Genomic DNA, 25,761 nt, shown 5'->3' on the forward strand with positions numbered 1-25,761 from the left:
GGAGCTGCCGGGGTGACAGCATACCTTTTCCAAATATTTTACTAGTTCTTCTGGATCCTGCACTTGTTCAGGGGTGAATTTCCAAAACATTGGAGGTGCCCACTTTTCTAGGTACCTGCCCATACTACCCCACACACCCTGCCACTCATAATTATCCAGCCTTGGGGCACACCTCTGGGTGATCTTCTTAAATAGCTGTTTAACCTTAAACGAGAGCTGAACCACATTCAGAAGTATGCTAATTCCTAGCAGTAGGGCTAGGACCGTGCTAGTCCCAACACTCCAGGAGTATTCAAATTTCTCGAAATTCTCAAACACCATTGTAACTGGACTGAAGGGGAAAGGAGAGGGGAAGAAAGGTACCCCACCCATAGACTGGTTTTCCATGGAGGAAAGGTAAATGGTATAGTTATTAATAGTTTCCCACAAACGGCTCCCACAGTATAAAGGTGACAATGCTAAGTGCAAATACCGGATTAATCCCACAGCTGATGACTTTAGCATACCATAAACCAGAGTTATACCATACATCAAAGCGAAAACCTTAATCCACCTCCCACGGATGATAAGCAGTAGAAGAGGAACTACATACAGCAAGCGAGGAGATACATAACAGAGCCTTAAAAACCAGAGCAACAACTCTAATACATAAATCAACATAATGAATGCTTAGAACAAATCTGTTTTAACGAGCTCTGGTCAGGTCTGTCGTTATCTCAACCCTTCGAGCCCCACGTTGGGCGCCAAAAGGACTGTCGTGGTTTAACCCCAGCCAGCAACTAAGCACCACGCAGCCGCTCACTCACTTCCCCCCCATCCAGTGGGATGGGGGAGAAAATCAGGAAAAGAAGTAAAACTCCTGGGTTGAGATAAGAACGGTTTAATAGAACAGAAAAGAAGAAACTAATAATGATAATGATAACACTAATAAAATGACAACAGTAAGTAATAAAAGGATTGAAATGTACAAATGATGCACAGGGCAATTGCTCACCACCCGCCGACCGACACCCAGCCAGTCCCCGAGCGGCCAAAAAAAAAAAAAAAACTGCCTCCCCCCCCTTCCCAGTTCCTAAACTAGATGGGACGTCACATGGTATGGAATACACTGTTGGCCAGTTTGGGTCAGGTGCCCTGGCTGGGCATGAGAAGCTGAAAATCCTTGACTATAGTCTAAACACTACTGAGCAACAACTGAAAACATCAGTGTTATCAACATTCTTCACATACTGAACTCAAAACATAGCACTGTACCAGCTACTAGGAAGACAGTTAACTCCATCCCGGCTGAAACCAGGACAAGTATGAATAAAGTAATTATTTTATTTTTACACATATTTAGAGGGGACTTATTAAGATTTTTTTTTTCAGGCAGTTTATTTGAGGTGGTGGTTCTTCAGTTGTATGAGCAAGTGCAAAGTCCTCCTTTCAATTATGATCTGTACAGTGGTAGTCATCGTTTTGATTCCTGAGGGCAAAAAAGAAGAATTGCAAATGTTCCAAGAGGTTCTGCACCCCAAGAGGAACAGACTAGGACTGTAGCTATAATCAGATAATTCCTTGTCTTCACAGGTACAGGCAGTATAGAAAGGATTGATTGATCACTTACTGAGGGGTGATGGTGGTGTCACTCTTTGGAATGGTCTCCTTGTGGATCCTTGGAGGGCTGTTGCCACAGGTAGATGGCACACACTGATCTTGGGCAGCCGCTCTTCACTACACCTATGGCTCAGCTAGACTCTGTGGAGCTCTAAACTAACATGTTTTTAAAAGGTTGTTAAAACTTTGAGAACCTAGATTTCTTGCCAACTGACATTAAAGAGGATGTGCTGCAAATTATTAAAATACTTTAGACCTGTCTCGACTGTGTAGAAACTTGTAATGACTTCAATTAGTTAACCTTTATCATACTGAACTACAGCTGTTGCCTGGGGTTTATGGTTGTCAGTTCTAAGTATCAGGAGTATCCAGCTGTGCAGAGTCATTTTGTAGAGTATTCCCTAGACTAAGTTATTTTTTAATTTCATCTGTGATCAACCTCAAACTGTGTAGTATTACACATTGTATGCTTATATGTGATGTGTAGAGTTGTATTCTCAGACTGAATTGGCTTACATCCACCCCAAGTGTGAGGAGTACATGACTCCAGAGATGGTGGAATGTGCATTACTTCTCTACACTAAACACATCTCTGGAAGAATTCACTGTACACTGAAACATGCAGCAATAAAGGTTCATTTCTGCTAAAAGTTTACTTGAAAATTTGGGATATAATCAGAAACAATGTAGCCTGACACATAAAGTTATATTAAAAATACAAGCCTAAAATAACAATAAGATAATAATTCATCAGAAGTAAAAGAGTATTAGAAAGGGTCTTCAGTGAAGATCTGAAGCTTTCCCTCCTAATAAGTGATCAAGAGTGTGATGGTTCAAAAGGAAGCTTCAGCTAACTACTCATGTGAGCAGCTGCTCTCAGTAGGTGTAGCAGACTTTAATCTGACCTTAGAGCTCTAGGAACCTGGGAACCATATGTTTTATTCCTAGGGTATCTAGGAATAAATATATACTAGGTTAATTTTACTGCCTTTGCAGAAACATGTTTGTGTGCATTCGGTCTAGAGGAGGAAGTGTAAGAGTGACCATTTAAAGGTTGGGGTTTGGGGAAGGGGGTTAATACTAGAAAGATTGGATATTCTCAGTTTTGGGAGAATGGTCAGGAAATTTTCCATTTGAACGGTATTATGGGGAGAAGTATCTTTTAAATAAGGATTGAAATATTCTTTTAGAACCAGAGTGAAGACATTCTTAAAAGTTTGATTCCTTTTTTTTTTTTCAAGTTCATAGTCTTTCTTCAGGGAAGAACCAAAACAGTAAAGGGGTCCCAAGAAGTGAGCTGCGCCAGCTTAATGTGTACTCACCTTGTTTATGGTGTGCTTTCAGAGAAACAGTGAAGTCTGGGATCTTCTCAGACATAGCAAGCCAAAAATTTATACATACATTCCTCTGGGCTGTAATCTTTATGTAGTATTCTTCTGGGCGAAACTTCAAAAAAATTATTATGTTTATTTCAAATATGCATTTTGTGGGGGTTTGTGTAATTTTTTTAAGGATTTTTTTTTCTCTAGCCAGCATTAAACTCTAGTTTCTAGGCATCTGCACAAAAAATGCACAATAATATATCGATCATGGGAGAATACAGTTCAGCAATCATAACAAATGAAATCTGCCCATAATTCCTGTGCATAGTAAAACATTTTAATAAGGAGTTACTGATTGATTTTACCAAATTAGAGAACCAAATCCCCAGAGCTGTTTTTCTGTCTATGAAGGTTCAAGTGGCATGAGGGATTCGCTCAATGTCTTTTCTACACACTTCACTTGTTAGGTCTAAAGCAAGCGGTGCCTGTTTGCCCAGCCCACAGTGCAGTCATAAAGAAAGCAGCAGCAGCTCATCCCTTTTCACCCAGTTTAATAGAGTTGACCAGTGTCATACCTGATACAACTCCCCTCCTCTGCTCATAAACTCCACTTACAAGAGAATATGCAAGGAACCACCGTGACGGGCTCCAGAGCAGCAGAAAGAAATGGTTTGTCTCATTTTGAAGAGTCTAAACAATACTGAAATACTTTCTGCTTGAAATTTTGAATGAAAACCAGGAAATTCCAGAGGCACCAGAATAGTTCTGAAAGACATCTTACTTTCTCAGAAGATTTTGTGTGCTCCTATTTAAAAAGCAGGGGGAGATGGGATGGGGACTAGTTTACTTAGAAGTCAGAGTCTGCTGTTGTTTCAGTCCTGTTTAGTTGGTAAATAGTATTTCAGCACATGATACAGAAATTAGCTAGAATTTGCAGTAGAAGCTTGAAAGAACAAAAATTCTGATTGTTTGTCTTATATTAAGTACTTATCTCTCCAAGTTGCAGAGGAGCATATTTGCATATGCTTGTCCTTCTTATACTTTTTTTGATTCTCCAGTTTTATTTACAAGTACTTCATGATATGATGGTTATACAACAAAAAGCATTTAAAACACGGATTCATTTTTTTGTATCTATGTACAGGTTGCTTAAATGCACAAACCGTTCACTGGTACTTCCTTTACTCTTAAAAACAACCAGTTTGGTATGTAAAGTTCTGCTAGCTGCATTCACAAAACTAAGGAAAATAAACAGTCTTGTAGGGCTTGCAAGACAGTGGATGTTCTGATCCAGTGGAAATCGTAACTGCTGCTACGTTGGTGACAATGAGTTTAGTTGGTGCTTCAGCTGGATTTCTCATTGTGAAGCCTTTGCTGGGTTGTATTCATGCCCTGGAGGACTGAGTTCTTGTAAGCCTACAGCTGAAATCTTTTATAATGGAAAAATGGATTTGACTCTGCAGACAGTCAACAGGCTGTGTGGCACTCTTCAAGTTACTAATGCTTTACTGGCATATATTTTTATCTCATGTTAAGATTTCAAGAGACTGAAAGATGAATAAGAGTCAGTTCACCTGTAGACTCACTCATCTAGTCATTTCCAGTGCAATAAAGCTAAGGCTAGTTTCCACTTATTCCTCGCTTCCTCAGTTCTGTGGGGTTGTGTGGAGAAATACAGCTTCATGCATTTCGTACTTTGAAAATTATATATTAATGGTAAGCATGGAAATGGCAGAGCTGTAATTTTTCAAGAAGGGGCTGTGGTTTGTCAGAATCAGAACCTGGGAAGATGAAAGCCAGCTGTAAGCACAAGCATGTCTGTGTACTGCGTGGAGATGTATTGCAGAAAAAATAAACCTACTTTACAAGTACATAATATTCAGTGACATTAAATAGGTGCTACTTTACCATGTAAGGTTTTAGCATTATTGTATGTATGTTCCAGATCTATTCAGTCTAGTACTAACCTCATTTGGAGTACTAGGGACTCAATCTGGCAGGTTAATCTTTTTATTTTGTTTCATGGTGTTACAGAATAACACATTTTAAATTAAAAAATGCTATCAACAACCAGGTTGTAAATTGCTTCAGTTGTTGTGGAAAAAAAAAATGGCTCAAAGTTATTTTTTGTAATTAATTAGCAAAGTTGTACACTGAATACCTAAATTACCTATTTCAACTGGGAAAAGTAGACAGTGAAATTTTAAAAATACTTATGAAGGTTTCTTACACTTAAAAAACCCACCTTACTAGTGTTGTATTTCCAGAATGTATTAGTGTTTCTTAAAAGGTATTTTGTTACTGTTACGAACTAAAACCAAGTTTACATGCGCCTTACAGTTGGCATGTAGCATTTATTGCTTGTGTGTGTACATTACTTTTTGCTATTTACAATACATCCTAGTGTAACACTTCATGACAAGCCAGGTATTCTGGTGTGTGTGGACATGAGTACATACGTGTTCATGTGTTTTCACACTGTTGATTTGTATTTAATATCTGCTACGGCTTTCTGTGGCTATTTCTAGTTGTTTCGGGGAATGTGGGGTATTGCCTCCAGATGTTACATGGTTTTAGGAATGGTGCTAGTCTCACAGTTATTTTGTAATAAAATTCCTTTAAAATAACACTTTTGTAATTAAAGTGACAACTTGAGAAAGGTTTAACATGGAGAGAAGGCACTGAATTTGCTGACACTGAAATAGTATTAATGCATGTAAGGTGTGCTGAAAGTGCATAGTTCTTTTCTAACCTGCATGATGTAACCCTTTGGAGTACTTTAAATAATAAACATGTTTTAAAAATATGTTTATTAGCTTGTTTAGATATAACTTAAAAAGCTGTTTTTAAAGGCATGCATCCAGAGACATGCACTCAATAAATTCAAAGTGTCAATGTTTCAGGGAATCTAAATTATTTTCAGAATTTCAGAAATTGAGAAGGGATAAGTGGAAGGAGAAAATGTTGGGCTGGTGCCAAGCGATAGCTCGTAACCCTCACAGACTTCCAAACAGCACAAGAACACCCGAGGTCTCAGGTGATGCTTCACATAACTCTACTTTGGTGAGTGAAAAGTTGCATTTCATGATGGTGGCATGCTCAGATGAACTTCAGAGGTGTTAAATTTATTTTTAAAAATGTAGTGTTTCCCATTGATTGCATTGCCTCAGTGTGTGAAACCCTTCGACGTTAAAGCTATTTACTCTTTCCATTTGCTATTTTTTCATCTTTTGTGTTATGCATGGTCCATTCTGACTTGCATGCTACGTCTATAAATCAGTATTGATGTTTTGTGAATGGTAAAGTCTTTAAGCAGGAAATGTCCTAATATGGATTACTTACATTCTTTGTGATCTTAATAAATGTTATGGCATTTGGTCCCTGATGAATATAACTGGACATTATTTAAAGGTACCTTGTCTGCTCTTTGCTCCTACCTGTAATGGGAACAAAGTGTAGTACATCTGCATTTGTGTTAGACAGCTGGATTTTAAAATTATCTTCATATTTTTAACAAGATGCTGCAAGAGGTGGTTGAGTTTTTGCATGCAGAACTATTGATAGTAGATGTTCGGGCAATGTAAAGTCGACAATTTACATAGTGGAGTTACCATGAATTGTATGAAGTTGAATAAAGTGACTCACTGACAAAAATTTTAATCCTGCAGTTTTTTGCTCATTCAAATAAATCCATTTACATCAGTAGACCTACCCAGGTGAGTAAGAATTGATACTTGAATGTAAAAGCTTCAGACTGCCCTGCAGTCTGTGTACTTGTTTTTCTTCAACTGTATTGACATTTTCAGACTATAGCAAAACTGATTATTTGAAACATATTCAGTTAAATATGCCTGGTCCAATTTCAGTATTAAGTTTAAAATACGCACAACATTTTCCTACCTGAAAAAGCATGAGGTATCAGGAAGTACTGCCCTCCAGTTTTTGAAACATGAACACGATGACATCTAAGCAGAAAGGTGAATAATTGTTTATAACCACTGATGAAATGTGATATTCCACAGAGTGTGAAGAGAGTTATAAATGAAGAGGCAGTGGTCTGTTTGAAAGTTGTTGAAGTTCTGGTGGAAAAAGCTCCTACTTAATGTGGTAAAATTCTCTTGTTCAGTGGTAGATTATATAGTGTGTAAGTTTCTGCTGAGGAAGAGAACACAAAAAGTTGCAAATTTTATAGTTTACTTGATAACTTAGATTATTATTATTATAGCTTGCTTTTATCTGGAATTCTTTTCTTTCAGAGAAATAAATTAAAAAGCAATGAGTCATGAAAGAAGAAAATTCAAGTATATTATCCCCATATTTACTATTACTATTTTATTTTTAAATTTTATTTAGTTATTATTAATGTTTAGGTATTGCTAGTAGTAGGTGGTAGTTATTAAAGAATTTAGATATGTGGAAATTTGCATATTTTGATTTCTGCTTGACTGCTAGTCAACATTCAATTCAGTTTGATATTCCAGAGGTAAGCATTCTAATCTACCAGATGGGATTTAGAAATTATGAACTGGGAATACAGTTCATAACAGTTGAATCAGTTGAGTTAGCATGTTTTAACCTTATTAATATTCAGACTTGTTCAAAAATAAGTTTGCGTGAAACTATATAGACTGCTGCTTAGTTGATGAAGTGTGTAAGAAAGCCAGGGATATAAACAGCTGGGGAAGATACTGTGTGTCCTTTAATGTCATAATTTGCTATAGAATAATAATCTTCACAACAGCAAATAAAACAATAATATCACTTGAGGCCTGTCAGGCTTTCCTTTTCAATTTCTCTGTTTCCTGCTCTCTCAACCATTACTCTTTTTATCCCTCACTTCTGAAGTAAATGACATTCAATATAAGCTTTTGCTGGCAGTGTCTTTCCAACTTGTGGGCTTTGGGCTGAAAATCCTAATTTTCCTTATGAACAGTTTTAAACTGAAATCTCTTTTCAAATCAGTTTTGATTTTCCTTAGTAGTCTTAGCCTTTCAATGTTGAAAAATTTTCCACCTGGTCTTGAGTGATGATACAGACTTTAGCCCTGGAAAATGAAAAATAACGAAACAGCAGAAAGTAAAGACTATAATAAATTATTTTTTCTGAGTGTACAAGTCCCTTCTTTTTGAATTAACCTTAATTTCTTAGTGCATTGCAGTTCCTCTGTGGGCCAGGTTCCCTTAGTAGGGGTTTATTTGGTCTGCCTTGTGAGCATAGTTATGGTAGGAAGACACAGCTCTTTGCTTACTTAGACTGTAGGTGGCAGGTCTGGGTTTGGTGGGAAGCAAAATGGTATGTACACTGCATCTTTTTTTCATCTCTGCTGTATGGCTTTTGTGTGCATTTCTGATTCAGCAGAATGTCTTCTGTATTTCAGAACTTCAGCTAAAGCTTTTCAAAAGAAACTTTCCTTTCCCTTTAAAAATAAATCCCCAAAGTGGTAATTTCACAATGCCACTTTCTCAAAGGAGAATGCTCTGAAAATTGCAAGTACATTTTATTAATTTTTATGAATTGAAATATTTTTCTTTCTTAGTGAAAGAAAGAAGGAAGCTTGTGGAGTGAGTAGGAAGCAGGTTATGATCATTAACAATTTGTTTTTTTCATTAAGCAAGCAAATTGAATAATGAACAGCAGTGCAGAAAAAAAATAGAAATTAGCTTGTGAAAACACTGAAATAAATTTAAAGAGTTTAATAAAATCAGTTATACCATTTCATTTAATTTGATGTTAAGATGTTCTAGCTTCATCCGAATCAAATAAATTCTGAAATATTTCAGCAAAACTCAACTAAATATTCTTGGAAACATTTTTCCATTATTATTTTCAACTTAATTATAATATTATCCCCAGGCTTTATCACCTTAGTCTACTTTATTTGAAGATTAAAGCCTTTGTCTTCAATTTTAGGTGGAACTCTACCTTCTTGGTTCTGAGCATACCTCAAAAATTTTGAGTCATTCTATAATCAAAGACAGCGTAACTTCTCAAAAAATGCTGTTTAACATTACAATTTGTTGGATTTGGGGGTTTGTATTGATAATTTTAGATTCATATGGAGTAGACCTCATTTTTTTTCATACTCAAAACAGTTTCATATAGTCCATTAACTTGGTGTGGTAGAAGATAAAGCTGGAATTGACTTTGCTTCTCTGATAGCTAGAAATCATGTTTTTCAAGCTGAATTTATCAGTTTGTGTTTGTTTCTCCTGTATACATTGTTTCTAAACTTTAAAGGTTCATCCTTCCTAATCTTCATCATAAGATTTGTTTTGAGAGACCTGTAATACAACTTTTCACTTTACTTTCCCTTTTCGTAATAGTTTCCATGTTCCCATGAGTATCTTAAAAGGTCTTGTCTATTCCTGCTCCAGTTTGAATACAAGTGACCAGTTGTACACAGTAATCCAGATCAAGCTTTCTGTTCTTAAGAATTGTGACACTAATTATTCCCTATCCAGTAACAAATTTATCATACTGTGTAGATTTAGAATCACTTTATCGATATATTTTTGTAGCTAACTATTACTTTAGTTTTGAGACCAAACTCTAGACTATGTTCAGTTTTGATCAGTACCTGAAGACTGTATCAATTCAAATTATTATTGCTCCTCTATTCTTTTCCATTCACTGTTCTTTATATTTGTTTAGCAAGAAGACCTTTTCCTATTTAACTTTCTCTTTCGTAAGTTTGATTCTGTTGTGTGGTTGGGGGGCTTGTTTTCCTGGTAATTCTTTGTTGTGGTTTAACCCCAGCCAGCGACTAAGCACCACGCAGCCGCTCACTCACTTCCCCCCCACCCAGTGGGATGGGGGAGAGAATCAGAAAGAAAAAAAGTAAAACTTGTGGGTTGAGATAAGAACAGTTTAATGAAACAGAAAGGAAGAAAATAATAATGATAATAATAAAATGACAATAATAATAATAAAATGATTGGAATACACAAAACAAGTGATGCACAATGCAATTGCTCACCACTCACCAACCGATGCCCAGTCAGTTCCTGAGCAGCGATCCTCCTTCCCTGGCCAACTCCCCCCAGTTTATATACTAGACGTGATATCACATAGTATGGAATACCCCTTTGGCCAGTTTGGGTCAGGTGCCCTGGCTGTGTCCCCTCCCAACTTCTTGTGCTCCTCCAGCCTTCTTGCTGGCTGGGCATGAGAAGCTGAAAAATCCTTGACTTTAGACTAAACATTACTTAGCAACAACTGAAAACATCAGTGTGTTATCAACGTTCTTCTCATACTGAACCCAAAAACATCACACTGTACCAGCTACTGGGAAGACAATTAACTCTATCCCAGCTGAAACCAGGACATTCTTACTTTTTTCATTACTTTCTAGAATGTTTCTTTGCTTTTCTACTTCATGTATGCTTCATCTACTTTATTTATCTCTTCTGAAGTAGATATTTATTCAGACAAATCTGAAGATCTTCAGATTATTCTCTACAGGTTTTTTTTTTTCTTAACTGCAAATTCTTATCTTTTTCGTTTTTCTCTTTTGCTTATTTTTGCTAGAGTTGTGGAAAGAATAGTAATGTTTTATTCCCTAATTGAAAAGAATCCAGATCTTGAAATCTCATAATTCTATGCAATAGTATTTGCAGTTTTTTGTCTTTTGAAAGGGTAATGGTTATAATTGAAAATGTACAATTTTAAATTATTTCTTCATGAGTCACTTGTTTCAGTACTGACAGTATCTATTTATACTGTGATTCTGTAAGCATATGTATGTATGGTTAGTTCAAATGATGTTGATGGGAATACATAAATATGTATTAACATTGATTAAGCAATTTGACTAGAAGCAGTTCTGTGTCTGCCTATCTTTGCTCAGTGTCTAGTATATCTTGGGGTCCTAATGCAGAACTTGAGCATGGTCACAATCTATGTTCTTAGTAGCTACGTACAGCCTGTTCTGCATAGGGTATGGACTGGTCCTTGTTTCAGTACATCATGTTAAACACATGAAGCTAATGGGACATGAGCACATACTTAATGATGAATTGTAGTCATTAGCGCATCCTACTTTTCCCTGTTGTATTCCCCACTAGAATTATGGATGAATATATGTGGAAGTATAGTCATTAACTAGATAATTTATGTTTGTATATGCAAATGAAATTTAGAAGTCTAAGCAAATGCTCAAGCATCTAATTTAACTCTAAGGAAGTATTTTTATGTGCAAGCAAATGATACCATCTGCTTCTCCAAGAGAAAGTAAAATATGTTTATGAATTATGTTTGACATAGGCAGATCCCAGGTTTCTGCTTCTGATCTACAGATGTTGACTGAGCAACTTAATAGTCGTCAATGGTCATTCCAAAATAGAATTAAATAAACAATGGAATGTGGTTTTGTTGTGGTTTAAACGTGGCAGGCAGCTCAGCCCCACACAGCCACTCACTTACTCCCCCTCAGTGGGATGGGGGAGAGGAGCAGAGGGGGAAAGTGAGAAAACTCATGGACTGAGATAAAGACAGTTTAATAGGGAAAGCAAAAGCCGCACATGCAAGAAAGCAAAACAAGGAATTCACTCACCACTTCCCATGTGCAGGCAAGTGTTCAGCCATCTCCAGGAAAGCAGGGCTCCATCACGCGTAACCCTTACTTGGGAAGACAAATGCCATCCCTCTGAACGTCCCCAAACGCCCCCCCCCCCCCCCCTTCCTTCTTCTTCCCCCAGCTTTATCTGCTGAGCATGACACCATATGGTCTGGGACATCCCTTGGGTCAGTTGGGGTCAGCTGTCCCAGCTGTGTCCTCTCCCAACTTCTTGTGCCCCCCCAGCCTCCTCACTGGTGGGGTGGGGGGAGAGGCAGAAAAGGCCTCGGCTCTGTGTGAGCACTGCTCAGCAGTAACAATAACATCTCGGCATGATCAACACTTTTCAGCACAAATCCGAAACATAGCCCCATACCAGCTACTATGAAGAAAATTAACTCTATCCCAGCCAAAACCAGTACAGGTTTTCCTCCAGTGATGATAAACAGAGAAGCTGGGGCTTCGCTGTAAGTTCTGCTAACTATATGACAGTTCTGAATAGTGTAGGAATGATTTATCACTAGGTGATCTTTAAAGGTCCCATCCAACCCAAACCATTCCATGATTCTATGGTCTTTATCTAAAACCAAAATTTAATTCTGGGACAAGAAAGATCTCTTGATCGGAGCTTTGAAGTGTTTGGCTGCCTGTTTTTCATCAAGGGAGTGTAATTCCTTGCTGAAAATCTGTGAATAGGATCCATCTAGGTTTCCCTTAACAGTACAAACCTCTTATTGTTAATCTGACAGGGTTTGAGGGGCTGTTTAAGATCTGTATTTTAATTTGTTGTAAGAAAATTGTGTAGTTTAATACTCAGAAACCAGATGTGAGAAAAGAGTAATTATCTAAGAATAAGGAGTTGGTTTCCTCTTATTTGCATAACTATGAAGTAGTTTCTATTAATTAGGCTGCAGAACCGCCTAGGAAATCCACAATACTATACCTACAAAACTCTCTATAGACACTGCTTTTGGAAATCTAGTAGTAACTTTAATATAGTAGCCAAACAATGCGTATATGTGAATCAAACTGTGGAAGAGAGAGATTCTACAGAGAAATGTAATTTCAAGAGAGGCAGAATTATTCACCCAGTACAATAAATTTTATGCTGTTTAAACCTTCTCTTAGTCCCTACTTCTAGAAGAATAAAAATACAGCTGGGTGCAGCACGTTTAATTACACATTGAAACAGAAAATGCTGAGAATATAACCTTTTGTGGTTCAGGTGTACTGCTCCTAGCTTCTGTGTCAGGTAGCTTATGGAATAATATATGAGGTCTGAATCAGTTTTGGGGGGGAGAGGAGGATCCTAAATATCTCATGTTCTCTGGTGCTACATATCGCATTTTGGGCTCATTCCCTCTATTCTTCTGATGCTGAGAAGTTCTATGCTAACTGACTGTGTTTTTCTCTTTACTTCTCATGGACGTTATGAAACTTCTGCAGCATTTCGGTTAAAGCCAGCATTTGTTCTGATATTCTTGGGCTAAAATTTGTGTTGCCGTTGTTCACTGTACTTTTTGATTCACCTCACCTGTTTTTCTTTCCTCAGATGCTCTAAGGCATTTTGAGAAGAAATTTAATTAGATGCATGTTCATTTTTAGCACTTTACAGCAGGTTACTTTTTAGCATTTTGTTTAGTAAATCCCGTAGTATCTGTTAATGTTAAGCTACAGACTTTACTTTGCAATGTAGATGTTCCACATTGGGCTTATCCTTCTGCACGATGCTGCATGCTTTCCCGCAGGGCAATTGTTTTAACTATTTATTGCTTTCCAATTTACAGGATCAACCTAAGCTGTCAGTGGCCTCAGTAGCCATGCCACGCCAGGCCAATCTTATTGATTTTCCTTATATTAAAAGCCAATTAGCAGTTGTTACCTGGGTTACCATCACCTTCTGGCTTCTCACCACAAATGTGTTACAAGGATGTAAAGTTGTTATGAGTTCATTTGTGTTTCTTTTCTGTGCATACGTAAACCATTAGAGCAGGGCAGATGTAGGCCAGAGCTTTTGAGTAAGTCTCCCCCAGTGCTCAGTTTCTTCCTCAGTGCATACCAGTGTCATTTAATAATTTAAGAACAGGGCAGATGTGGTGAAATTTTTGCTTATTTGACCATTGATTTCAGTTTGGCTTCTCCTGTGATGGGCTCAAAATAACAATCCTCACTTAAATCGTTTTCATTTCACTTGTGAAAAGGATGATGTATTTCCTGACCAAAAATAGAGGCCACACAGAAAATTACTATTCCTTTGTATTTGTAGAAGCAACAATAACTTAAATATTGGAGAAAAAAAAATAAAGCTTACCTGAATGCTGGCTTCAGTATGAGTAAATTTATTATTTATTATTATTACTACTACTACTATTATTTTAAAAAGTACTATTTTATTTAGCTTTACAACTTACATGGTATTTATGTTTTCTAGGTGTTAGGTGTCCACATTTACAGATACTTTTATCAGTGGAATTTGCAAGAAATCATTTTCTGTAGATCAAATTACTATAAGAGAAATTGACAATAAATATTTGTTAAATACCTGTGTAACTGTTCGAATAGATTGCATTAAACCCTTTATTCTTTCCCCAAAACATCTTTCGTGCACTTTGTTTCTCATAGCAACATGTGTTCACAAGATTGGTTCAAATCTATTTCATATAAATTGTTCATAATTTGTTGCTTTTTTGTATAGTTGAAGCTGTCCCATTAGTCCGTTTCACTTAGGAAAAAGTATTAACTTTTTTTAGTTTTGGAGGGAAGCGTTATGTCTTGGTACATTAGACTTCTTCACATAACTTTTGACTGAAAGCTCAAGAATTATTTTTCTAGCTATTTTTAATACGTCCATAAAAGTCTTAGATTTAGTTTGAAGTGTGTAAAGCTCCAGGTTATATGATGTAGGGTTATAGATAATGAAACAAAGAGGGGATTACTAGATCACCATTCAGTTTCTAACTGGAAAATGAGTTTGAGAAAATCAGACAGGGCCAAGTAATTAACCTAAGTTTTTTTATAAGGTGAAATTGGTTATTCTCGTTTTAGCTCAGCAAAGCCTTCAGTCCCATCATTAACTGAACACCTACACTGTAATGGGGAAGCCAAGATGGCAGGAAGCATCAAAGAAATCTCTCTACTCATTCATTTATTGCCAGAGTAATACCAGCAAGGAAAGCTATGAAAGCTCATCTTGTTAAAAAAAAAAAAAAAAAAAGTAGTGGTAGAAGATGATTCTGCAACTTTATCTTGTAAAAAATCTCATGGTAATACTAAACTTTTAAGTTAAATTGCAAGTTTATATAGTACTCCCATTCCTGAGGATCCAAAGTTTTTGCATGGTATTTTGCAGTCCAATATTACTTGAATTACAAGATCCAGAAACAGTTTTAGGATAAGCTCTATACTGTGCTGACTACTGTGGTCTGTGCAACTCAGTTCTGTAAACAGAAATGTGCATGCATAATATGCTTGAAGAATCTATACTGATACCATTGCATGCTTAGAGTGATGTATGTGCATGTAACTTTGTGCAGCAGCAGTTGAGAGCATTGATAGAAAAGGGTAAGATTCAGGATTTCCCTTTTATATATATATGAAAATATTTATTTCAACCCTGCTCATTCAAATTGTACCTAATCACATAAGTTTCTGGGGTTTCTGCAACAGAATTCATTCTCACTGTTAAGTGGTTTACAAAGTAATTATTACTGCAAAATACACTCCAAAAATATTCTTAAGAGGCAAATGGAGTTGTACATGCATGCATAGAAGCCATTTCATGCATTCATATTAGTACATAAGTTTTGCTACACACAGGGGTGGAAGAAGAAGAAAGTAGTAAACTATAGGGAGCGATATGGCTCCCTAGATACATCCCTAATGTATTTTTCTGGTACGCTGTCCTCAGTGAGAGTCTTCCCAAAGCTAAAAAAGATTTGGTGTTGGGTTTGTAGCACAGGAAGCTAGGCAGTGCACCACATCCCTGCAGCTAGCTGTTCTTCTGGTGCGATGGTACGTCGATGTGTTGTGGGGGCATTTCAGCCCACATTCAGCACATGTTCCACCCAACCTGTGGGCTCGTTTTCCTGCAGCATAACGAGTCTGCATTTATCAGGACTGTCTTGTGAGCACCTAGCTTGTATGGAGATAGTTTGAGTCCTCATTGCAGTTCTCTCTGGTTCTTCCTTTTATCTAACAGAGACATACTGTAGCACAGAAGATTAATTAGGGCCTCTTGAAATCTGCAGCGCATATGAGTTTCCCTTTTTATAAGTTTTTGATGGAGCACTGAGCTAGGAGAGGGTCTGGGGATAAATGAGATCTTCAAATAAAAGATAAACTTTATAAGTGGATTCTTCCAAAAATACTCTATGGGAAGATGCTGAAACCTAATGTTATCGCTCTGTTTTCCAGTTGGCAGTATCACTGAATACTTGCTATTGCAACTGCAATTGTGGTGTCCCCTTTACAACACAAAACAGCAACGGGAACTGCCAAAGTGATGAACTGAAGCGGAAAAAAGATTATAATTATTGTGTAGGTTAAAGCGCTGACTTGCGTCATGTGTAACTTCCATGTAACTTCGTGAAAGTCACTTCTACTTTGTGATTTCAGCCTCATTAATGTGAACTAATAATAACACTCAGGATAAAATTTTACTTATTTGGTCACTTGTAAGGTGCTTAAGTCCTGTAGAGACAAAGGTGTTAGACCTATCCTGGTTGATAGGGAAGGATTAAATAAATTTGGATAATTCATACAAAGGAGGAGGAGAAAAAATGGCAGAAGACCTAGTGGCTTTCTAGAGATGAATCAACAGATAGGCTGAGGTGTAGTGTTCATTGCACAGGAGATGGAAATAGCAGCATGAACCAGGTACCCCGCTGCAGTTTCAGAGGTGTTAGTTCAAATCTTGGTCTTGGAAATGCTACTCCTGTCAATTTAATTAAAAATAGGTACGTGGTCGAAGATGGCCATATGTGGATGCTGACCATATCACTTCTGTTGACTGTAAAAGAAAACTGCCTCTGACCTTGTTAGGCTAATTACATCTGGGATTAATCTTTTATTCCCTCCCCCTTGTCCTTTCATAAAATATGAGATGGGTGTAATAGGATGAGATTAAGAAAGGAAATTTAGGCTGAAGGTGAAGAATGTACTCTTGGCAATGAAATGTCTTAGGCTGAAGTATGATTTTGTGTTGAAGATTACAAGAAACCCTTGTCTGTATTCTTGGAATTTGGAATGGAAACATTTGCACATGATATTTGTATTAGTTTTTTTCCCTGTCTCTGATTTTCTATGCATGTAGGTTTTTTTCTATTTCTAAAAGAAATACATCCTAGCTTTTCTTGCCCTGGTAAGCCTTTTATAAATTCAATGGTATGAAAGGTACAACTTCTGTATGAGATCAGTTGACTGACTATGATTTGTCTAATCATTAAGCATTGTTTAAATAGAAGTGTTTAGATTTCATCCTTTGTAAAGATCTATTTTGCGGCAAAGTGTCTGTTTTCTATGTCTGTGCCTCATATTTCAAATTTTTCTCTTTTTTTTCAGTCTGCACTGACCCTGACAATAGTTACTTGTTAACCATGTAGATTGTAATTTATATAACTGAGTTATTGCTTTTCATAAGGTATTGTAAATAGGATCTTATGTTTGGCCCACCTTACATTAAGAAGAGAGGCACCAAATGTAGCTATGCTTTTAGCATTTTTATACCCAAAAGTTAAACACTGGTTCTCTTTCATGATGGATGAGGAAGAAAAATAGTGTCTCTCTTTCTGTGGCTTTTTTTCTCTTTTCTGTTTTGGAGGAACAGAATTTTATGACATACAGCATAATCAAGATCTGACAGAAAAAGAGGAAAAGTATTACAAAAATTGATTCCTAGATGTTTCAATATTACAAAGAGGAGGTCTTGTTTTCCATTTATTTTCTATTTATGCAGAAATAATGCACTTAAATTTTGAGACGTGTTATTCTTAGCTTTAATATGGTATTTATTTCATGTACAAGAATTATGTTTTAAGTTGCATGGAGGTATGCTCACGTGTATAGTCTACATTGTTATTTTTCAGGCTGTAAGTGCTTTGTTCTAGTAATATGTAAAGGTGATATTAAACGTATTTTAAGTTTTATTACTAAATTGGAATACGGCACTTTTTTTGTTGGTATGAGAGAGAAGAAAGATTTTTGTCTTACACGGATGTTCAGGTTTTTTTCATTTAGAATCATCTAGGTTGGAAAAGACCTTTAAGATCATCAAGTCCAACCATAAACCCAACACTGCCAAAATGGAAAGTTTTCCAAAACAATTAAATTTGCTGTCAGTTTAAGCTATTCTTCTCCTTTAATATTTGCTAAGATACTAACGTAGTCCTGGAAAGACTTTGGTTTTGTTTGTTTTAAGATTAGGATTCTAAAATGTGTATAAAAGAACCACATTAAAAATTCTTCTTTGAAAATGTAGTTAGCTATAAGACATTTGAACTAAAAATGACTGATTATGTAATTTCTATAATAACTTGTATTCCTTCCATAGAAATTAAACAGGTAGCTTATAGCACTTTTGTCCCCTTTGCCTCCCATGTTAAAAAAAAAAGGAAAAAAAAAAAAAGGTCAAAAACAATGAGGGAACAAATACTGGGAAAAAAAAATAATTGAAGGACATAGAAGACTGTAGTATAGAAGATTGTATTAATTCAATGCAATCCCATTTTACTCTTCCTGGGTATAATTTTGCTCCTCACAGTGTCTTGAGGTCCCACGCAAGAATCAGTACTCTGTTGTGGGGCTATCTTTACTGTCAGTAAGTCCATAATTGGCATTTTCAGTATAACCAGTGGAAGAAATACCTAAGGGAAATGTGTAAATAAGAGGGAAATGTGTATTGTGGAAGAAAAAGTGATTGTGGAAAAAGCTCACTTACTGATTAGGCCATCAATTTGAACTTGTGGTTTCCCTAGACAAAGAAAGCCTCCAAAACAAACAAAAGAAAAATCTCCAAACCTGAAGTAGCTGCAGACTCACTACTCCCTGTATTTCACAGAGAAGCTGTTGAGTACAGGCTCTGCCTAGTGTAAGTTTGGGGGTAGGCAGAATAAATTTGTACAGTGAAATTTATAGTAATGAGTTCATTGAACCAGGAGCCATGTTGATGTTGGTCCATCCAGTGGACTCAAACTCACTGCAGATGAAGACCACAGAGGCAGTACAGATGCTTCCGAAGGCTCTCAAAGTGCTCTGTTGGTAATCTGGAAGTGTGGTGCATCAAACCTGTATACTCAGACTTCATGTTTAGTGGGGAAATATAATTTTACCTATTCAGATTCAGGCATATACTCTTCTTGGTAAGTGACACTAACTTAGACTACAATATTTCCTCATGCTGAAATAATTGAATTTTTTTTTTTTGTTATGGAAACCTGAGGTTATTTAATCATGTTTGATGTTTGTTTTCTCTGAGTAATATTATTTTAGAATGTGCTAATTGCTTCTTGTAATCTTTGTAATCTATAAATATTAATGCTCATGAAATGTTAATAACAGCTGATAAAAACAAAATGCAGAAAAATGAGCAATTCAATTAATTTAAATGATTTTATAACTGCATAGATAATTACTAAACTGTCAAAACATCAATCATGATGCCTGTTGAACTACAGTAGTACAATATATTTTGAATGTTTTATACAGACCAAGTACAATTTACTTTCAGTTTCTATGCTGTTGTGGGTTAAGGTCATTTTATTTAAAACTGAGAATACAAAATCCTGAAGATCTTCTCTTGTGGATAGCCAGTGCAAGATACTTATGTCATTTTTAAAGAGGTGCTAATTTCCCAGTAACTTTAAATGGCTAATGATGCTCCCTCTCCCTGAAAATCCTGTTCTGTAGTCAAAAGAGGTGTTTTCAAAAGTATGTACTTAAAATTTGCTTTTAAGTCATTATTTTGGGATTTCAATAAAAATGGGCTGACTCTCAGAGGAACCAGTTGAAATTATATGCTTAGAATATCTGAAGTGATGCATCTCAGAGTTTGGTGATATATCGAAGTGTGATTTTTTAGGTGCAAGGTCTAACTCAGATAGCATCAGAAAATCTGCCATTACAGAAATCTTGCAGTAATCAAGGTTCTACACTGACAGGAATTGTTTGAAATAATGATAGGATGAGTCAGGCAGAACTTTTTTTTTTTTTCTCATTATGTTTAATTCTCCATAGAGGGAGAGAGAATGAAATGAGGAAGAGAATGGATAAAAAAAAAAATGGAAAAAAGTGAATTCTGTATAAATACAGATGTCAACTCCACTTCGATTAGTATCTTGTACGACTATGAGTTCACTTGTTCTCAAAGAAAATGTTCGTTTTCTTCCAAATATTTTTTTTATCATACCATATTCACAGTTCACCTTGGCTTATGTATTGAGCAGTGCTGATGGGCAATAGCATCTGCAAGGCTGAATATTCACTATGTTGACACTTCCAACTAAATGCATTTTTTTAAGTGTTCTGTGGGTGCCTACCCTTTTAGCATGGAAGTATGCTAGCATGGAAGTAAAATACACTGTAAAAAAATTGGAGACACCCATCATTAATCTCCTGGGTTTGAAGATTTGGTCTAAGGAAACTTTGAGTTTTTACATGCACCATCATTGTCAGGAATCACAAATAGTCATCTTGCTTCTGATTTCTGCACTTTAATCATAGGATCATTCATTTTTCCTGCTTGATCTTGAACATTGATCATATTTTCTTTCTAAACATAGACATAGAGAACATACAATATAACATAATGAATGTAAGTGTGTTTCTTGGAAAGCCTTTTTCCCATGGCTCTGAAGAAGTGATTAAAAGGCAAAAGAATTCTGCGAAGTGTAACAGTAAAACTTTGCTTTAATGCTGCAAGTAACCTAAAAGCTTTTTGTTTAACATGTACAAAAAGCTTTCATGTAATACATATCTACACATAGGGTTGAATCAAGAAATGCTACCTCTAGTATCAGGCTTGAAATTATGGTCTGTTTTTCTTTAAAAAAAATCTTTAGAGGAGCTTTCTTATCAAGTTCAGGTATGAAAGAATTTCTACTTTATTTAAGAAATACACTTTTGTGACACAAGTAACTGAACTTATGTTATTGTCTTCCATTTCTTTGTTCAGATGGTTTTGGTTGGGTTTTTTTTAGAAGGGGGAAATGAGGTGGAGCACTACATTCTTAAACCACTGCAGCATCACATTGCTGCTCCATAGTGTCCTTTCTGTCACTGAGCTGTGGAAAATACCATGACTTCAAGTTATGTGGAGCTGCAGAGGGAGAGACTATTGCATGGCTCTTTCTGCATTCTGTAATGAATAAACTGCCCTGAATTTAAACTGGCACAAAGATCCTGTCTGCCACCCACAATTTACTGGGAATTAATGAATAAGATAGAGGTTAGGTGTAGATACTTTTTTTTTTTTTTACTAGGTATTTAGCATTTGAAGAACCATTTGCAAAGAGATACTTTTTTAATAATGTGGATTACAGTAATATGAGTTAATGCTTTGGTCAGTTGGTGCCTGCCATGGAAAATGTGTGAGATGTGCAATTAGCTTAGTAATTTTGTATATATATTCTCAATTCAAAGCGCTTAGTAAAGCAATTGGTTTCATGCAGATAAAAAAAAATAATTGAAAGCGATTTATTTTTGTACATGAGAAAATTCAATATGCTTTGGTTATCTATGTACTTAGTTTATTTTGGGGATGTAATTAACTACATAAAGGCCAGTCAGAATGGGATCTGTTTGTGCCTATTTATGTATCAGTGCATTCAGAAGCAACTGTCAAATTGTCTGCATAAGAAAAGTATATTTGGGCCCAGAATGTACTTTAATTAAAAAAAAAAAAAAATCCCTACAAGCAAAGAGCCTCTTTTGCTTTTCAAATTTTTTAGTCATCTAGAGATCTACTCATATTATTAGGGATTTTGTTTCTAGGGACCATTGTCTGGGGGTTTTGTGTTCTATTTTTCTGTTTATTATTGCATGGTACAGGCAAAGTCTTTTTTTACCAAAGTATGTATAAAGTTGGAAGAATATTTGAGAATTTTGCTTTCTGTTAGCTCATAGGGGATCAGATCAAGTTCACTAGTGATTTTTTCACATTCAAAGCACTATAGTGGGATGAATGTGACCTTACCTGTATGCTTTTTGTTCTAAAATGAGAGACTAGAATCCTAGTATTTGAATTTCCCTGATTATGAGCTCGTATTTTGCTTTAATACAGATTGCTTCCTTCAGAGAAATAAACTAAAAAGCATTCTGGCAAGCTTGCAGACTTGCAGCATGGCTCTCAGGAAAAGTAAATATAATTTCTAACTTAATCTGTTAGAACTTCTTAAAAAAGTTAATATATTCACTTTAATTAAAGTAATGCACTTTTGAGCATTTTTATGCATTTTTATATTAGATGCAGTTTAAAACCAAAGACAAATGGAATAGACTCCACTGGATAAACTCCTATTGTGGCTTTACTTAAAATAATAAGTGAAATGGATTTGTTTCATTCAATATTGCTAAGAATGTAGCAAGACAGTTCTCTAATACAGCTCAGTAGCTTCTTTTTTATTTCCCCTGCAGGCAGGATAGTGTCTGATTTGATGTATAGCATTTTATTTTTTTCCAAATAACATCCGCGTTACCACAAACTTGTACATGGTGGTGTAGACGTTCTTGCTCAAACAAGCTGACCACTTCTTTTAGGGCTTTCTGCACACGTATCATGGTCTCAGATTTAGTGCTTAGGCTTCTTTGTGGTCTGTAAGTGATGAAATCTCGAATGTCATGTTTCACGAGATATTTTTCTGCTTTTTTTGTCTGATTATGCATTCTAGGTAGAAGATAAGTTTTATAAATAAAAAACATGAGATAAGAAAACCGAGAATCAGTAACTTGTGATGCACAGGAAGAGTGTAAAGTTTTGTGGGTTTTGTTTTAGTTATGCAGAAGCATTGCAGAAACCATTCAATTGCCTTGGACTGATTGCAGCTGTCAGAAAATGTAACTACTTCAAGATTTATTAGCTGAGTGTTTACATTAATCCATAGACCATCTGAAGCTGCTTCAAGGACTACATTATTCTTATTTTTATTCTTTACAGAAAACCAAAAAATTAGACAATTTGCATTGTTATTTCAATAATATTTAATTTATAAATACCTTGCAAAAGGACTAATATTTACATTTCAGACACGAGAATTAAAATGCTGTTAAGTTTCCTGTGCCATTATAAAGAATGAGGAGAGAAAATACTTTTTTTTTTTCCTAAATGGGGTGCGTGAGGGGAATCAGCTATGTGAAACTGAAAAAGAAGACGTTTACACATTCACTCCTTTCCTCTTCAACCCTAATACTAAATGAAGTCCAAGACTAAGAAATGCCAGCTTTTTAAATACATTATTTAGAAAGCTGAGAGTGAAGATTTAATGTATTCCAATGCATTTGACCTGTAGGTTATCTTTAAAACAGAATATATAAAAAAAAAAAAGATTCAGCCGGGAGTCTGTGAATAACACGTCTGCTCAAGAAAGCTTATTATTGTTCTCTAATAGCCTTCCAGTCACTGCCTCTGGCTTTGGATGGCCTAAGATAGTTACATTAATGAAAATAGTGGAGTTGAAACTGCTTTATAATCTTCAGTAAAACCTATGCTGTCAAGAGATTGCTGTGATGAACATTTCACAGTCGTGAAGCTGTTTTTGATGTTCATACAACTGCTTTTTTCTTGGAAACATCCATTTTTGTATTGTGTTCTGTAAGGCTCACCTTTTGAAGACAAAATGGATTTTGCTTTGTCTTGTAAGAAATTCCTTTATTTTTTAATAAATGAAAGTCCAGCGATTGTTAAGTTCCTTTGCTTAGAAAAGATGTTTTGTAATTTAATTTTAAAAGTTCAGGTTTATTTTAAGATTTTAAGTTTCAGAATGGTTCTAGCTTCTTGTTTTAAATAGTAAAAACTAAAACCTTTCAGTATTTTTCAAAGTTATAAATCACATTCAGAATATATACCTATGCTATAGTGTCCTAACTGTTTTCTTCCATTTCCCATAGTGTAATACATTCACAGGTGCACATGTCTGTCATCCCCAGTTCTAACGGTCTTATCAGTTAGGAGGGAAGTATTGTAGGATTTGGTCTTTCAAATTTCAAAGCCTCAGTAATGGTCAGCATAGCTGTCTTTTTCTTTCACAGAATTTTTCTACTACTTTACCTTTTACCTTGTCAACTATACATAAATTTTAAATGTACTTAAACTCACAGGTATGCTGTTTTTAAGAGGAATATATTTTCAAATGAGCCTCACTTGTAATCAAAGTTTAAATACTGCACATTAGAAAGATTTTTATTCTGATTTGGAAAATCTTGTCTAATTTTCAGATTAAAATAGACTGGGGCAAAACCAATATGTACAAAAATCAACTCTAGAAGGTTCAGTGATTAAAGATCCATGGCTGATTTTCATGGTCCACCCAACTCTTCTTTCTTACCGCAACCTCTTGGTTGCAAGAGGATTAATTGCATGGTAATCATACTAATTAATACTCAGAGAGCTAAGATGAGAAATCTAACCAAATGGATGCATTATAGTGCTAATAAAGAGCATCTTTTTCAATGGATAGGATAACTAAATGTGCATAATCATATAAACATGATTTATAGACAGTGTGCCTCTAAAATACATATGCACATGTGAGTTGAGGGATGAGAAGCTAAATATATTTGGACCTACCTGAAGTACTTCTACCATTTAATTCCTTTTCCCTATTCCATTTATCTTACTCCTTGGACTAGTAATGAGAACATTAACAAAGGAAATTAATCCTTTATCATCATACTGCCACAAGCTGTGATCTTCTCAGATCTTGTAAGATAAGCAAACCTGGACCTAACCAGTATTTAGAGATCAACAAGGGACAAAAAAAGGAGGTCTAGAAAACAGATAGCTCTTTTCTTATTAAGATTTCTTTTTTTTTTCTTTTTTTTTTTTCCCAGCAGATGTTACTCTTGTGTGGTTTTTAATTTATCTTTTTTAGGTGCTTTGTTTTGAAAATGCAAATCAAGAAACTTCACCAATCTTCACTGAATTCTTAGACACACAGCAGTTACAACATTAATTTCTTGTTCCCATGTTGGGTAGTGGATACAGCTTTTACATAAACACTTAGAGTATACAATATTACCTAGCATGCAAATATGTTTGTAATTCATATTAAGTTTACTTCTTGCTATAGCTACAAATGGAATGTCTTTATATGAGGCTGCATATTATATCAAGTAAGCCATAAACTATATTTCTGGTGTTAAAGGATGCTGCAGTATGACTGAGGTTGGTAGTATTCACTGTACTCCTAAAATTGAAATATTATGCTGCTCTTGGAATTGTTCTGTTTTGTTAAAGTGTTGAACAACGAGAAAGCTATAACAAAATTAAAACATGAGAGCTTTACATCTCTGTCCACTGAAAAAAGATGGATATAAAAATGATTCCCAAAGCCAGACTTATCCAAAATCCAATGATTTGGATGGTTATCAAAGGATTCATCTAGCCCAATGTCATGTCTACTTCAAAAATAACTGATGCCTGTAGAAGAATACAAAAATCAATATTTCTGTGACATGCTCCCCAAATCTGAAGAGGTATGCAGTCACAGGTCCTCCTCATCCATATGGGATAACATAATTTAACAGCCCTTGATAAATGTTTTTTCTTTCATTAATTTCAGCAGTTGCTTGCCTTTTAATATCCATTGAACATTACCTTTTAACATTGACCAATTTCTCTGGCAGAGTTCCAATGTTTAATTACTAGACTGTCTGAAGAACTACTGCTTGTTGTTATTATTAATGAAATCCTTAGGCTCTTACTTAGATATGTATTGAACTAAATTATCAAATCTGATATGGATTCTGTAGAAAAAGTGCCCTTTATGCATTTTTCATAACCCAAATTAAAAAATTGGAAGAGTCCCTGAGGGTCTAGCATGTATTTGTTGTTTCTGGACAATTTTGAGGCTACTGTGTGAATTTTGCAAAGGAAAAAATTAGTAACACTTATTGATACTATCTCCAAGGTTATGTCTTCTCAACCTTTGACAGTCACAATTAAAGAAGTTAAACTAGGTGCTTTAAAACACCTGTTCTTGTCGGAAGTCTAAAGAATATGAAATACCTTCAAAAACATATCAAGCAGAGTGCTGCTCCTAACTTCAGGTTTCCCTGCAGTGGATTCCCAAATAACCA

At 35.7% G+C, this 25,761-nt stretch overlaps 1 protein-coding gene across 1 annotated transcript in view; it reads left to right on the forward strand.

The window, feature by feature from the left end:
• The first annotated feature begins 5,882 nt into the window (after positions 1-5,882).
• The window catches only part of MARCHF1 (membrane associated ring-CH-type finger 1), a 100,628-nt gene continuing 80,749 nt past the window's right edge, over positions 5,883-25,761 (forward strand). Inside the window, exon 1 of the mRNA XM_075031883.1 lies at positions 5,883-5,984. Within this exon, the coding sequence (XP_074887984.1) occupies positions 5,883-5,984 (102 nt within the window). The remainder of the gene's footprint in view (positions 5,985-25,761) is intronic.

The sequence above is a fragment of the Buteo buteo genome, chromosome 1 (genome assembly GCF_964188355.1).
Source record: "Buteo buteo chromosome 1, bButBut1.hap1.1, whole genome shotgun sequence".
Classification (NCBI taxonomy): domain Eukaryota; kingdom Metazoa; phylum Chordata; class Aves; order Accipitriformes; family Accipitridae; genus Buteo; species Buteo buteo.